Source organism: Myodes glareolus, chromosome 21, assembly GCF_982192425.1.
Source record: "Myodes glareolus chromosome 21, mMyoGla1.1, whole genome shotgun sequence".
Taxonomy (NCBI): Eukaryota; Metazoa; Chordata; class Mammalia; order Rodentia; family Cricetidae; genus Myodes; species Myodes glareolus.
The window spans coordinates 50,342,944-50,358,120 of record NC_142046.1 but is presented as its reverse complement, the minus strand read 5'-3'; the positions used below and the strand labels follow the sequence as shown (position 1 = coordinate 50,358,120).

The 15,177-nt window shown below is 41.4% G+C and overlaps 1 protein-coding gene across 3 annotated transcripts in view; it reads left to right on the top strand.

Moving 5' to 3' along the window:
• The window catches only part of Abcb11 (ATP binding cassette subfamily B member 11), a 90,204-nt gene that overhangs the window by 57,294 nt on the left and 17,733 nt on the right, over positions 1–15,177 (top strand). For all 3 annotated transcript variants that reach the window (XM_087900036.1, XM_048426345.3, XM_085680997.2), the window contains 3 exons: positions 4,532–4,684; positions 11,362–11,466; positions 11,561–11,722. In XM_087900036.1, coding sequence (XP_087756162.1) covers positions 4,532–4,684; positions 11,362–11,466; positions 11,561–11,722 — 420 coding nt within the window. The remainder of the gene's footprint in view (positions 1–4,531; positions 4,685–11,361; positions 11,467–11,560; positions 11,723–15,177) is intronic.

Below are 15,177 nucleotides of genomic sequence, written 5' to 3'. Positions count from 1 at the left end.
TTTTTGTTTTTGATTGGAATGAAAAACTGAGTTTCTATGACAAAAATGAAGCCCAAACTTTTCTATGTATCAAATCAAATAAGCCAGGGAATATTTTAATTATAATTACACCCATTATGCATGATGTAATCTCAAAATGCCCTCAATAAAATCCCAGCTTGTGAACCTATTAAGACATTATTACAAACACTGGCTCACAGAGGAGAAATGTGGGACAACTTTTTTTGAATGATACCCTTTAAGATCTTATGAAAGATGGGTTATTCAGGTTCTCTCCTGCCTTGCTCTACTTATCGGCAAATCAATCCCACACCAGTTATGTTTTAAGGGGTTATTTATTTTGGGGGGTAAAACTTACATACACCATAAACCGTCAGGAAGGGAGCCTAGTCGCAGGAGCCGGGAGCAGGAGCCAGGAGCAAGCACCGAACCAAGAAACCAAGAACCAAGAAAACCAAGAAAACCAAGAAACCAAGGAACCAAGAGCCGGAACCAAGAGAGCCTATTCTGGATATGCTTCTCTTTTTAAAAGAGAAATATACCACGCCCCAGTGGGCTGGTATTTCAGCAGCTATTGGCTGACGGAGCGGAAGTCGCTCCCCGCTGCACTGTGGGCTCGTATTTCAGCGACTATTGGTTGAGGCAGCGGAAGTTACTCCCACAACACCTACTAACATTGAATGGAGATTTCAATGTTGAATAAATTCCATAGAAACTTCTTTCTCAGGGGTTGGCAGGATGAGTCACGGCGAGGGAGCCCACATGTGTAATGGTAATTTCTGACCGTAAAGGTGAAGCTCCTCTTTTGGTGCCAGAATTAATTATTTCATTTATGTTCATGGCGCTAGGAGTAAAACAACTGAAATCATTTGGATGGTGCTAGTACAACTTTGAAAAGATGATATTTGATGTTTTCTCTTGTCAAGGAGATGAAAACAAATACAGGGAAAAAGATGTTGAGAAGCTAATATTATGATGTTCAAACTCCAAAAGGAAATGATCTGTTGTCTCCCTGATACTTCTTGTGTATAGAGTAATTGTATCAGAGTCCTTCGACTTGAAGCAAAGACTATAACATAATTTAACCAATGGAATTTCCATTTATTTGTTTTTTAACTAATCAATTTTTAATCCTAAAGAGTCGCTGTATGAGAAGATGTGGCTTTGTTTTAATATTTCAAAGTATTGTAACTCTTAACTAAAGTCTACAAGGCCAAGCAGGATGCTTGTTCTTCCCCATTCTGCTAGAGAAGGCGGGCTTCACCTTCTGTGAAGTGGAAAACGGTCTGATGTATTGCTAAAGGTTCCACGTCCACAAAGCAATTACCTCCACCTTGTGGTTTCTCGGGGTATTTACAGAACACGGAGAAGGGCTAAGGTTTAAGTTGACATAAAGCCAAAGTGGGTAACTCATCCAAAGAGTCAGCTAGTGACTGAGCTAAGCTGGGTCTCCTTTTCCAAGCAGTATCTTTAGCTCCCATAAATGGTATCAGATGGTAGATATCCTGATCAGGTTAAATTTAGGATTAGGGAACGTCTACAGATCAGAGGTTTTTCCAGTCTCTAATATTTATGAATCTTTTTCAGTAAAATTGACATGCATGCATACATACATACATACATGAGAAAAGTGAAATATATATGAATGAAGTCAGGATGAGTTTATTAGATGCTTATAGCTTCATCATTGCTGACTTACTGGGTTTAGTCCTAGCTTAAAACATAGGACAGAGACAGGACTCATAAAAATGGCTGTCTGTGCTGCTGGGTGGTGGTGGCCCACGCCTTTAATCCCAGCACTTGGGAGGCAGAGACAGGTGGATCTCTGTGAGTTCGAGGCCAGCCTGGTCTACAAGAGCTAGTTCCAGGACAAGCACCAAAGCTACAGAGAAACCTTGTCTCAAAAATTTTGGCCACCATTTTAGCATTAAATCTGACAGTCATTATTCAGGTAGGAGACTCCTATTGTTAGAATACAGAAATCAGTGTAAATAAGTATAGAAAGAAGGACATTATATTCCAGTAGGAAGTTTTATTTTACTGTGGTCCACACAAGAAAGCTAAGAAAGAAAACTAGGAAAATCCCGTTGAGCATGGAACTATCTATACAGCAGGTAGGAGACCACTGTATCTTCTGGAAAGACTTCAGCTATTATTTATAAAGTATAAAAGATTTTATATTACTTTTTATTCTTCTGTTGTTCATTTAGACATAACAAATAAAATTCAATAAAGTAAGCCATTGTCTGGGGACTGGCTTTCCAGTTTCTCTACTGCTCACATTGCTTTAGTATAGTAGGATATAACTTTCTTTTTCTTTTCTTTTTTTGGAGGGGTTATTTTTTATTTTGTTTTGCTCTTTTGAGACAGGGTTTCTCTGTGTAGTCCTGGCTTTCCTGGATTTCTCTCTCTCTCTCTCTCTCTCTCTCTCTCTCTCTCTCTCTGTGTGTGTGTGTGTGTGTGTGTGTGTATAGACCAGATGGTCTTGAACTTACAGAGATCCACTTCCCTCTGCATCCCCAGTACTGGGCTTAAAGGGGTTTAAAGGTGGCACCCTGGAGATATAACTTTTTTTAAGATTAATTTTTTTTGTAGCAAGTAACAAAAATTATTCAAGTTAACTAGTTTGGTTTGCTAGTTTATGTTGAAATAAAAACTACAGGGCAAAAATATTTTATTTTGTCGTCAAATATCTCATTGCTTAAGACTTGGGATACTTTGCTGCAAGAAAACCAGGAACAGTTCCATTTTCTTAGGCTGGAAATGGCGTAACCACCCTGTCATTAGGGAACAGGTAGAATTCAGAGAATGTTAACATGACATTTACGAGTCTGCAAGCATCCAGATCTGGACTATCAAAACCTGAAAAGGTCACTTTTGCTATATTGAAAGTCATCCAGTTAGTCCGACATGATCCCAAGGGTGCAGGCAGGATCCACTACAGTCAGAGTGAATACGGAACTACTCAGAGCAATAAAGTCTCTGCAGCTTGGCATTTCTGCACTGGCTCCCCAGATCAACTCCTAGTTCCCAAAAGGAGACGCAAAGGGGTCCAGGCGATACCACCTTAAAGTAAATTTTTAGAGGAGAGAACTTACGGGCTTGGGAGCATGTCTTCTCTCTAGTGGGCAGATGCACTGAATGCTTGGGGTAAAGGGAATAGCTCTGTCTTCCAAGGTAGTTGGCCAGTCAAATATCCTTAAAAAGCTGTCTGGACAAAGGTTAATTATTGTCTTGGGCAGAAATATGATATATCCGACTCCCTCATTTTAATGAGATATTCAAGGCCCAGAGAGTTGAGTGCTTGGCTGTACATTCTGTGGGTGACCAGACAGGGTTCTCCCAAGAACTCCACTCTTCCTCTGGCTGCTGCAGGGGTCCTTTCTCAGGCACCCTTCTCGGCTGCACTGATGGCCTGAGTGAGATGAGACAGCCAAGCAGGAGGATCTGCTGCAGGAGCGAGCAGCAGGGACAAGGAGCGAATGTTGAAGGCAGCCAAGAGAGAACTCAACAGGGAGACGATGACAAATTCATTACCAGCTCCAGCTGCAGCGGTAATGAAACGGCCGTCGCTTCAGCCCTTCATTTAAGCTGAACTGGTCACGTGGCCCTTGGCTTTGAAGAAAAGGGGAATTTTCCCGAAGCTTTGTACCATTTTCTGTTCCCGATATTTAGCTATATTAACTTACACTAGCAAAGAAGGACATTCACTAATTATTTTGTGGAATTATTTTTGTAGCCAATTTTGTGTAGATATTTTTACTATATTTTAACAGAAAAAGTTTAATAATCAATAGAAAGCTGTGTGAGTCACCTAGAATCCTTTCTCGGAGTAGATCTTCAGGTCAACAAATCGTTGAATAAGCAAACAAAAAGATAAAAATAAAACAAGGTTCTATACGTAATTCTTGCCCACACGAGGATGCAAGTTACTAGCTGTGATATTCTAATACCAACTGGAAAGGACTAGAGTGGGGAAATCCTGATTAATATTCTCTCGGGGGCGGGGGGGGGGAGGGAGATGTGCATTTCAGAAGCCCAGCCCCAGGAGTGCTGCCTTGTGTGCGCTCGTTAAGGAAAACGTCATGAACGCGAGTGCATGGTCGCTGTGGACCAAACGCATCTTGACTCAGATACGCTGTTCTGTACCAGAGCTACGGCCCAGCTACTAGCTTAAAGAACCCTGCTTGATATGCGTGGGAAATAAACTCAAAGCTTCCCAAAGTTCTTAACGTGTAAAGCACACTTAGCAAAGTTGTTTTCAAAATGAGGAGTTGCTTTCAGAGATACAACACACTCCTTCCCGCTTGAGAGTTAGCTGGCGTGCGATTGCGAGCGCTAGCAACGCACTACCTAGTGACCTGCCCCACCCCAGCCAGGCCACAGTCCCAACCAACACCAGGGGCAAGTCACCACATCTCACGGGTCTCTGGAGTCACTCATAGTGAGTCAGCCTGCTACTCTTAACCCTGTGGGCGCCAAAGGGTATGAATGTGTTTGGGTAGCTGATGTAACCCTCTCTTTCCCTAAGGACAAGGACGAAGAAGTTGAACCTGCCCCAGTGAGAAGGATTCTGAAATTCAATGCTCCAGAATGGCACTACATGCTGGTGGGAGCCCTGAGCGCGTCTGTGAACGGGGCGGTCACACCCATCTACTGCCTTATATTCAGCCAGATCCTTGGGGTAAGCAAGCCCCTGGGCTCACTTGATTCTCTTCAGATCTTCTGTTTTCAAATCACTGGCTAATGCCGTATCTGACCCAATACCTCTTTGCTTTAACACACTTAGCTCTTTTATTTTTTTATTTTTTGCTAGCTCTCCTGCCCATCCCCAGCTCTAAAGGATGAAAAGTTCATAGTCTCGCTGGGTGGTGGTAGCACATACTTTTAATCCCAGCACACAGGAGGCAGAGGCAGGTGGATCTCTGTGAGTTTGAGGCCAGCCTGGTTTACAGAGCTAGTTCCAGGACAGCCAAGGCGACACAAAGAAATCTTTGTGATAGGTGACACTATCTCGGAAAAATATAAATAAATAAATAAATAAATAAGTAAATAAATAAATAAATATTTATAGTTGCCACCATACGGAAGATCTGAAGGTGACATTCTCATTTGGTTTGGGCCAGCAAGGGCTCTCAGCCATTAAACCTATGAGAAAATAAATAAATATAGCTACAGATTGAGACTTGAAAGTGGGCAGCTTTCCTGTATGAAAAACGTGTTTGTTGAATAAGAATACAATGGGATTCTCGGGCAGTTTTTAATCTTGCTGCCCAATGAGGTTCAAAGCTTGACTTAAAGATCAAGTCACAGTGTGTCCTATGCGAGTCTCTGCTCTGCGACTGATTGCATTAAAATGGGGAACGTGGGAGGAAGTGGGGGAGGGGAGGCCAACAAAGAAGTAAAGCTACAGCAGGGAGAAAGAATAAGCTTATTTTAAATTTTCACTTCCTTGGAGTTTTGCTGTTCTCCATTTGACTATTGCTATAGCAACAGTGACGAACTCTTATTAGGCATCATCCAAACGCTTTGTGTTCATCGTGTTTCCTAATAACCACTGGATGCCCTGATGCTTCTTATTGCTATTTTATAGAGGAGAAGCAAACTGAAGCTCAGAGAATTTAGGGGATGGAGCACATGGTGGAATTGGGGTTCACATCCAGCCAGGGTGATGTAGAGCCAGGCTCTGTTTACTCCTTGGTACCACAAAATTACTCATTAAAAGGCTGACATATTTTCTAGTTCTCTCTCTCTCTCTCTCTCTCTCTCTCTCTCACACACACACACACACACACACACATGCACACACACAGAGGGAGAGACAGAGAGTTCAAAAAAGGAAAACCACACCCTTAAGAACACTGTCAGCTTTCTCAAGGACTTGCCGGCACACCGCGTTGTCAGAGTAATACTTTGAAAAACTCTCATTTTTGTTCCCTTTTCTACATCCCTCTCTGACAGAAATTAGGACCACAAAAAAATAAATGGGTGTGACGTGTATAAAAAGACCTCAATAATCCACTAACAGAATCGTCTGGGCAGAAATGTCCCTGGCCATTTTCGATCACATTACTTTCAGGAAGTCAGGCAGTTGGAAGCACAGCTGGAGTTAATTGAGTTTCTGGCTACATGGTGCCACAATCTTTCAGGCTGAAATTTTTTTTAAAATAATTGATGTATATTTCTTAATTTAATGGTAGGTAGAGTATCCAAATATAAGCACATGTTCTTTTATTCACTCAAGAAGCATTTGTGGATGGTCTCCCTTAGGCATCATGCTAGCAACTTGAGAAATTTATGATTGGAATTTCCAGGCAATGAGGAAGGCAATCATTAAACAGAAAGGAAAATAAAGAACACACACCATCCAACCAATATTTACCCCTGGCTTGTTACTGGCCACTGTTGCTGGCTTTGGCCTGGGCCAGAGGACAAGAGGAGGCCTTGCCTAGCCTCTCCGGCTACCATTCCAGAAGGGAGCGGCTCTGGGTGGACCTCACTGAGCGAGAGGAGCGTATGTTAGTAGAAAGTGTGCATCAGTCTGAAATCCAGAATCCGACAGCTTGATGTTGGCTTGTATAAAGAAAAGTCAGAATATTAACTTCTTTACTGATTTTTCTCTTTCTAAAAATATTTAGACAATTTGTTGTTATCTGAATATTTTTTTGAGAATTTCATACACACCATAGTATACTTTGGTCATGTCCTCTCCATCCCCTTCCCCCATGTACTTCGGACTCCTTCACAACAGTACCCCTCCTCCCTCCATGGTTTGTTAAAAGATCCACTGAATTTAATCAGGGTTGCTTGCAAGAGCAGGAGTGGGGAGGGGCTGTTTACTTTTACCAGAAGCTGTGACACCAAGAGAAATGACCCCCTACGTCCCAGCCGCCATTAACTCCAATAGTTCACCAACTAGAAGTTAGAGTTCAGGAACCTCTCCCTAGTCCATGCTGGAATGTTGGCAAGCTTGATCTGCTCAGGTCAACAGAGCTGCTGTGAGTCCATGACCACCAAGGCAGCGTCCCTTCCGGAGACCGCTGTTCGCAGCACCCCTGCGGATCCTCCAGCTCCTAGCTTCTTTCTGTTACCTCTTCTCTGATGTTCTCTGAGCTTCATGTGTGTGGGGTAGGCGGGGGTTGGTGACGTAACTGAACAAAAGCCCATTGTGTCCGCAGACCGCGTCTCCATTTTCCAGGCGTCAGTCCGTAGACATCTAGGCTGATTCTATTTCCGAGCTGCGGCGGGCACGGATGCACAAGTGTTCCCACAACAGGAAGCGGGGTCCTTTGAGTCTATGCCGACAGCACTGTGTCCCGGCTGCTTAAGGTGCAAACCTTAACAAAAGTGGGATCAAGGAGATAGCCATTCAATTTCACTCAGACCATTTTAGCGACTAGAGAGATTCTTGAGTTCCAAGAGACCTTTCTCCTAAAATTGGCTCTGCTACCTACTGTGACCATGTCCTCGGCAGCCCGAAGTCACATCCAGCTTCTCTGGGGCTCAGTTTCATTACAAAATGGAGATTGACAAAGATGGCCTTGAAGACCTGTTCTAGCTCTAGTAACTGTGAATTCGTCAAATCAGGAAAAGAAACGATTCAGCCAGTTGAGTGCTACCCGCCTTGAGTGCTCCCTCTAACGCTGATAAAGACTTCATTTCCCATGATTCTTCCAGTCAGCACCGGAAGTCCTGGGATGACTTTAGACTGGGCAATCAGACTTTGAAGGAAAGGTTCTACAACTAGAAAAGCGGGATCTAGTTGTTGGACCCAGGGCTGGCTTGTTATTCATGTTCCTGGGGGCAGAGCTGGGGTTAACATTCACTAAGAGAGCGAGGTTGAACCAACCACACCCTCCTCTCTGCTGTAGATAATTTCTAACTCGTCCTAGCACAATTACTACACACTCCCCATTACACTCAGAGGTCTTGAGTCTGTTTCTAGTCCGCCTGTTTTTATCTCGACATACTTCAAGAACATCATATCCATGGCTTATTAGACCACCCCGAGAGACGTGGATCCATTAAATGATTGTGCACAAATAGAAACCTGTTGCTAACCTACCTAAGGCCTCCATAGACAGCTAAACTATAATATGTGTTTCACTTTCCCTGGGTCTGGAATGGAAGCTGTGCCAAGTGTTGAAGCCACTGCAAGCCGGGTGTAGTACGCTGGTAACACATAGACACAAGAATCAGCCAGTCCTGGATAACACAGTCTCTGTGTTATTCGTGTGTACTTCATTAATATGAAACAAGAAGCCTACCTCCTGGGTTGCTGTGAGAAACCTAAATTAAATTAGGATCTAAAGAAATTCTAATTTAAGATTGGGTAAGCCATGCTTTTGACATCTGACACATAGAAAGAAGTTAATGACTCCTTTTCTCCTTAAACAAATGTCGCCATGACAAAAATAGAAAGATGTGTTTCTGAACCACAGCCAGTCTAAAGACAGAGGGTTCTAGTGGTGCATAGCCCTGTCAAGCTGCATTTCAAAACTAAGAATGTACAAAGAACCCACGGAACAGGATTTGGTGGCAGAATGACTATGGGCAAGATGGGAGGCTTAATACCAAGCTAAACAGTCATGTGGAATTTAACACAGCTACTCTGTCTGAACCCTGAAAATACAGACAACAGCATAAACCAAGGCACACCCAGGAGAAAGTCACTGTACCTGAAGCTGGTAACTGGGACTTTTCCTTATTTATGAACAACTCCCAGATGAATGGACCCAGGCCGATGTCTTGATCTTGGTGGCCCTAGCTGTCTATGAGTTAAGTAGGTTCATCTGTAATCCACAGGGACAGTATGTGATTTTCGTGGAGAGAAGTCATTGGCACATAGCAGTTTGAGGTTCCAAGAATATCTGTATAGCTATTTTTTTTTAAAAAAATAACTCAAATTGTAAATTCTTTGAACTGGTTAGTTACACAAGTCTGGCAGGAACAAATGTGGTGTCTTAGAACCCGTTTTCTAGAAGTAAAGGCTGCAGAACCTATCAACTGTCCTAGATCTAGTAATCTCTCTCTCTCTCTCTCTCTCTCTCTCTCTCTCTCTCTCTCTCTCTCTCTCCTTTGTAGTTTGTGTTCAATCCTGAAACAGCATTCCTTTTTTCCCCATTTTTTTTTACCTTTTCTCATTTACAATATATTTTTTAAAATGTCATTATAGTTGCCTTAGCTGCTCTGTAAAACCTGGGATTAAAACAAAGCAAACAAACAGAAATCCAACTCTTTGAGCACACAAACACCAGGTCGAAATAATGACCTCTACTGAACCATTACTGCCAAAGCACTATAGGTTTTAAAATAAGACGCGTGTTGACGCAAAATAAAAGGAGAATGCGTCAGACTTGGGAACCTTGCTTTGATGATGGACAAAGGGAGATGGGTTTGCTTCCTGTTTTCAGTACATCTGGTCCTGGTATCAATCCATTAATGCAGTATTGTCCTGAAACCTGTATTTTCTGTTTCTCTGTATCACTTGAGTCAGAGACCAGACACACAAACACAAAAGGGAAGCAGATTATTTTTGCTTCGCAGAAAAGATTTTGTACATACTGTTTTTGAGAAGATTTGTGTGGTCCACAGTAAGTACTCAGTAAACGTGTGCTGGAGAAATTGTTTCCTTCGAGAGAACTGGCATTGTTCTAGGTACTCACACTATTTCAGAACTGTTGGACTGGAGTCAATAAACAACTTGCCCTGCAAACATGAGGACCTGAGTTCAATTCCCAGAATCCACACAGAAAGCTAGACATGGTAACAAACATGTAATCCCAGCAGTGGGGAGGCCAGAGGATCCTCTCTGGGACTCACTGTCTGAATTGATTAGTTCCAGGTCAGTGAGAGAGCCTGGAGAGAGAAAGGGGAGAGGGAAAGGAGTAGGAGGATGAGAAGAGAGAGAGAGAGAGAGAGAGAGAGAGAGAGAGAGAGAGAGAGAGAGAGAGAATAAGGACTTATATGTTCTCCAGTCCACACTTTTCCTGGCGTCTCCCATTTACTTCTTTTAGTCTGAATTGCAAAGATTTGCTGTGACTAAAATGCTTCTTCCCGAGAACTTTCCCACCACAAGACACTGTTTAGTTCTGGCAACAGCTTAGTTCTCAGCTTGGTGTTTAAGTAACTATCAGCAAATTCATCAAAGATTTAAGAATATCATTTACTGATCAAAATAGACCTTAAAGACCCTATCACTCTGGGCGGGGGTGGTGCACACCTTTAATCCCAGTACTCAGGCAGAGGCAGGCGAATCTCTGTGAATTCAAGGCCAGCCTGGTCTACAAGAGCTAGTTCCAGGACAGATAGGGTTACACAGAGAAACCTTGTCTTGAAAAATAAACAAAAAAGACGCTAGTCACAATTTCCTTGGCCTTTGTGGAGAGAATAGTTCCGGTTTCCTGTAGGACAACAATATCAGGCTCAGATTTCACTTTCTTTCCTTTCCTAGGCTAACAGTCAGTTGTGTAACAGCTGGCTGCTTTATATATATTCTATACTTGTGCATATAATTAAATAATAATTATATATAGGTATATAATTATATAAGTATACAATGTGTAATTATATAATAATACAGTATAATATTATACTTATGTATAACATATATTTTTATACTTATAAACTAGTTTAGATGTGTAAGAGCAGTAAAATAAAGGATACCGGGGTCTAAAAATCATCTTTCTTATGTTCATTATTCATGAAAAATAATCGGTGAAAGAATAACCATATTTCCCCACAGACTGACACTCTCAAATTCTCAATAATGTCCTTCTGTTTCCCTTTTCTTCTTTTCCTCCTCTTTCCCTTCTTTCCTCTTTTTCTCCCTTATTTCTTAAAGAATACTCTTATCTGGCTATCTTTCCTTTTCTTTTTTTTCATCAATATCAGGGAAAAAAACTGGCAGTGCTTAAATCAGCACAGCGGGGGGCTGGGGAGGACTTCTGTAATTGCTGCCATTGGTTTAAATTTTTCAGGAGCCCTGTCACACAGGGGATCAAAAATAAGACACCCATAATGTTTATTACTAACTTTGGTTTAAAAACTAGTGTGTTCAAAGTGAAGCCATATTTTAAAAGTTTCGCAGCAAAATGAAGAGGACGTTCCAGAGATTTCCCTTATACCCCTTGCCTTCTTCTGTCACCCTCCTCCTAGGCCACAGTGGCCATTCGGTACAGCTGTGCTGTGCACCATGACAAGACCCTCTCATCTCTAGTACAGACTGAGAGTGAAGTTCACTCTTGCTGGACGGTCTACGGGATTGGACAAATATGAAGACTTACTTGAACATACAAAACGTATTTATTATGTTATTGTTTATAATAACAAACTTTCTTCCCTACCTATTATCTTCCAAAGATTTTCTCAGTCACTGATAAAGAAGAACAAAGGTCAGAGATTTACAACATGTGCCTGTTTTTTGTCGTCCTGGGCTGTGTATCCATTTTCACACAGTTTCTGCAGGTAATTTTATTTTTCATCAAGGGATTTCCCTACTTCTCCCCCCTTTTTTCCCTCATATAAAAATCTCATCAAAGACTCTTTATTTATGTTTTAGGGTTACACTTTTGCCAAATCTGGGGAGCTCCTTACAAAGAGGCTGCGTAAATTTGGTTTCAAAGCAATGTTAGGACAAGACATTGGCTGGTTTGATGACCTCAGAAATAACCCTGGAGTACTGACAACTAGGCTTGCTACGGATGCCTCCCAAGTTCAAGGGGTAAGTCTTGGGAGTGTCTGTCCATTTTGGATGTTATAAAAAAATATCTTAGATGAGGCAATTTGCAAATTATAGACACGTTTTCATCATAGTTCTGTAGGTTGGGAAGTTTAAGACCAAGGCAGGGCAGGTTACATTTGATAAGGGTATATTCTCTCTCATTTGAAGATGGCATCTTCTTGCTCCATCTTCCTGTGGTAGAAGGTTAGAGGGGCTGGAATTCTGTCATCACTTTCTCTTATTCTTGTTTTGTTGAACCTGTATGGGAAGACAGATTTTTCAATCCTATCGTGCCCAAAGGTTCCGACAGTAACACCCTCCAGTGGGAATTAGATTTCAACATGAATTTTAGGGAAACACATTCAGCTGTAGAACAATAAGGCTGTATGCACTACAGAGATGTTATTTCCAAAGAATGTTCTGAGAATTACCCATGTTTCCCCTGGGATGAACCTGGCAGGGCTGGGATGAGCCAGAGACGTGCGACAGCAGCTACTGTACAGTGTCCTGTAGGCAGTGCCTAGAACCAGTGTTGTGACACACATCGGTATGCTAGGATTTGGGATTTCATCTTCTGAGTCTAGCAACAGATGTTTTCTCAGATGTTTCTAAGACCCGAGGCTTGACTTTCACCAGACTCAAGTGCGCCCCCTAGAGGTGGAAGAGGGAGGAACAGGTACTCAGCAATGTCTTCACCTGCTATCCAGAGTGATGTCCTGAACAGGCTGTGAACAATCCCCCTTGGGAAGTGGGGGAAAGAAGAGGTGGTTGCTGTCGAGACTCTCTCAAAGACTTCAAAGAACGATATTTCTGACCCAGGGACCCACGGAGACAAAGCTATAGTTTCTAGATCCCACAACCTTGTTAAGAGATATAACACACCTGGGGGTGATCAGCCTGGTTCTTGACAAAGCCAGGGGTTGGGACTAAAGTGATGAGAGCCAAATTTACCTCCCAAATCTCTACCAACTTTCTAAGTGAGAAGAAAGCAAGCATGATTGGTGAAGCTTGGGGAAAAAAGAAAAGAAAAGGAAAGGAAAGGAAAGGAAAGGAAAGGAAAGGAAAAGAAAGAAAAGAAAAGAAAGAGAAACAACCCTCTTCGTATTAGGAGTGTTGTATGTGGTATGCCTCAACTCCTAGCCAGTTCAACCAAAATACAAAATGTTACGTGTTTCATCAACCTTGGGATTATGTTAAAGGAAGGTCCCTAGAAACAAATCACTTTGATTCTCTTTTCTTTAATATACAGACATGTTTTCCATAGACTTAGAAGCACTCTAGATAGGTCATTTCTGCCTTTATTCCCCTCCAAAAAATTGTAATGGGAGCATATTTTCATTGTTACATATTCTTCTACAAGGGAATTTTAAAGCAATGTAGTACATAATTTTAATGAATTATCACCTTTATTATTTTGAACTCAAATTAACTGTACAAATTGGTGGGATTCTTAGGCTTGTGTCCTGCATTGATTATGACCCTCCACCTTTCATCTCCCATGACCCACAACCCTCAACGGTTTCCCCACTCCTTTGCAATGCAAATTGTGTGTGTGACACTCACACACCCATGCATGCGTGCATACACACACACACACACATACACACAGATACACCTTAGCTTCCACATATGAGAAAGAACATGCAAGTACATGTGACTTATTTCACTTACGCTCTAGCTCCATCCGCTTTGATGCAGATGACAGGATTATGTTCTTCTTTATGTGTGAATGATATTCTATTTCAATTACATACCATATTTTATTTATCTGGAAGTCTACTGATGAGTAATCTAATCCCACATTTTAACTCTTGTGAATAACTCTACAATAGACATAGATATCCAAGGGTGAGATGACTGGATCTTATGAGACTGCCATTTTTAGTTTTTTTTTTTTAAAGGAACTTCCAGCTGTTTTCCATAATTATTTCCTGAATAGTTGTTTCCATAATAGATCTTTTCATTCTTTCGTGTGTGTGTGTGTGTGTGTGTGTGTGTTTTCAATATGTAGTTCTGGTTGTCTTAGAACTCACCATGTAGACCAGGCTGGTCTTGAACACATAGAAATCTGCTTGTCTCTGCCTCCCAAATGCTGAGATTAAAGAGATACTTTTGTTCAAACAGGACTTATACTTTTCCATGCCATCTTGCTAATTTTCTTTCCTCCACTTCTGGATATAAAACTCCATTAAGCATCTTTTGTTTAACTGGTCTGGTATCCATAAAGTCCCTTTGTTGTTGGTTTTTTTCCTTTTATTCACAAATATTTTTCTTTATTTATGCATGTGTTTATGCATCTGTGTATGCATATGTGGGAGTCAAAGAACAACTTTCAGGAATTGGTTCTCTCCCTTCCACCATGTTAGTCCTGGGGATTGAACTCAAATTGACAAGCATGGCAGCAAGCACTTTTACCAGCTGAGCCATCTTGCCATCCCAGAATACCCTTAGTTCTTGACTAAAGGAGAAGGTCTTTATTTTGCCCATGATTGCCTTCTTGGGTGTGGTAATCCCTATTGGCAGCAACCTTCTTCCAGGACTGAAAATACGCCATCCCACGCCCTTGTAGCCTATAGAGTTTCTGCTGTGAGTCTAATATCATTGTCTTTAACTAGGATCTGGTGATTTCCTTTTGGAGAGTTTAAAATTCTATCTTGTCCTGACTTTTTTTTTCTGCCAGTCTATGTTGGGGTGAGACTCTTTTCTGGTTGTGTTTCTCTGGACCTCTATAGGCATTCTACTGTGGGATGCTCATGCCTTCCCCAAGGTTAAGGAAGTTTTTTGTTTTTGTTTTATTGAATACATTTTTATATCTTTAACCTTTTTTAAAAAAATTTCATATCAATCAATAATGCAGACATTAATTTTTTTTTCCACAATAGGGCTTCTCTGTATATTCTGTGTAGCTTTGGAGCCTGTCCTGGAACTTACTCTGTAGACCATACTGGCCTCAAACTCACAGAGATCTGTCTGCCTCTGCCTCCGAAGTGCTGGGATTAAAGGTGTGTGCCACCACCACCCAGCTTGACATTTGATCTTTGAATGGCATCCCAAAGATCTTGTAGTCTCTCTCCATTTCTTTTCTTTTCTTATTTTTGTTTGAACAATGATATTTTAAGGGAACCTTTGCTCAATCTTTGGTATTCTTTCTTCTCTTTGGTGTAGTCTGTTAGTAAATTTCCAATTACATTCTAATATAACTTGTTGGTGCCTCACTTTCAGAATTTTTGGTGATAATTTTTCAAAATTATTATTTAGTGGATGAATAGATAAACAAAATGTTGTCTGTACATGCAACTGAATGTTTATATTTTCAATGGGAATGAAATTGTAATATGTACCACAATGTAGATGAGTTTTGGATAAATATTATATAACCCCATTAGAAGAGGTACCTAAAAACAGACAATTCATACAGAGAGTAGAATCACAATTAACAGTGGCTCAGGGGAGGA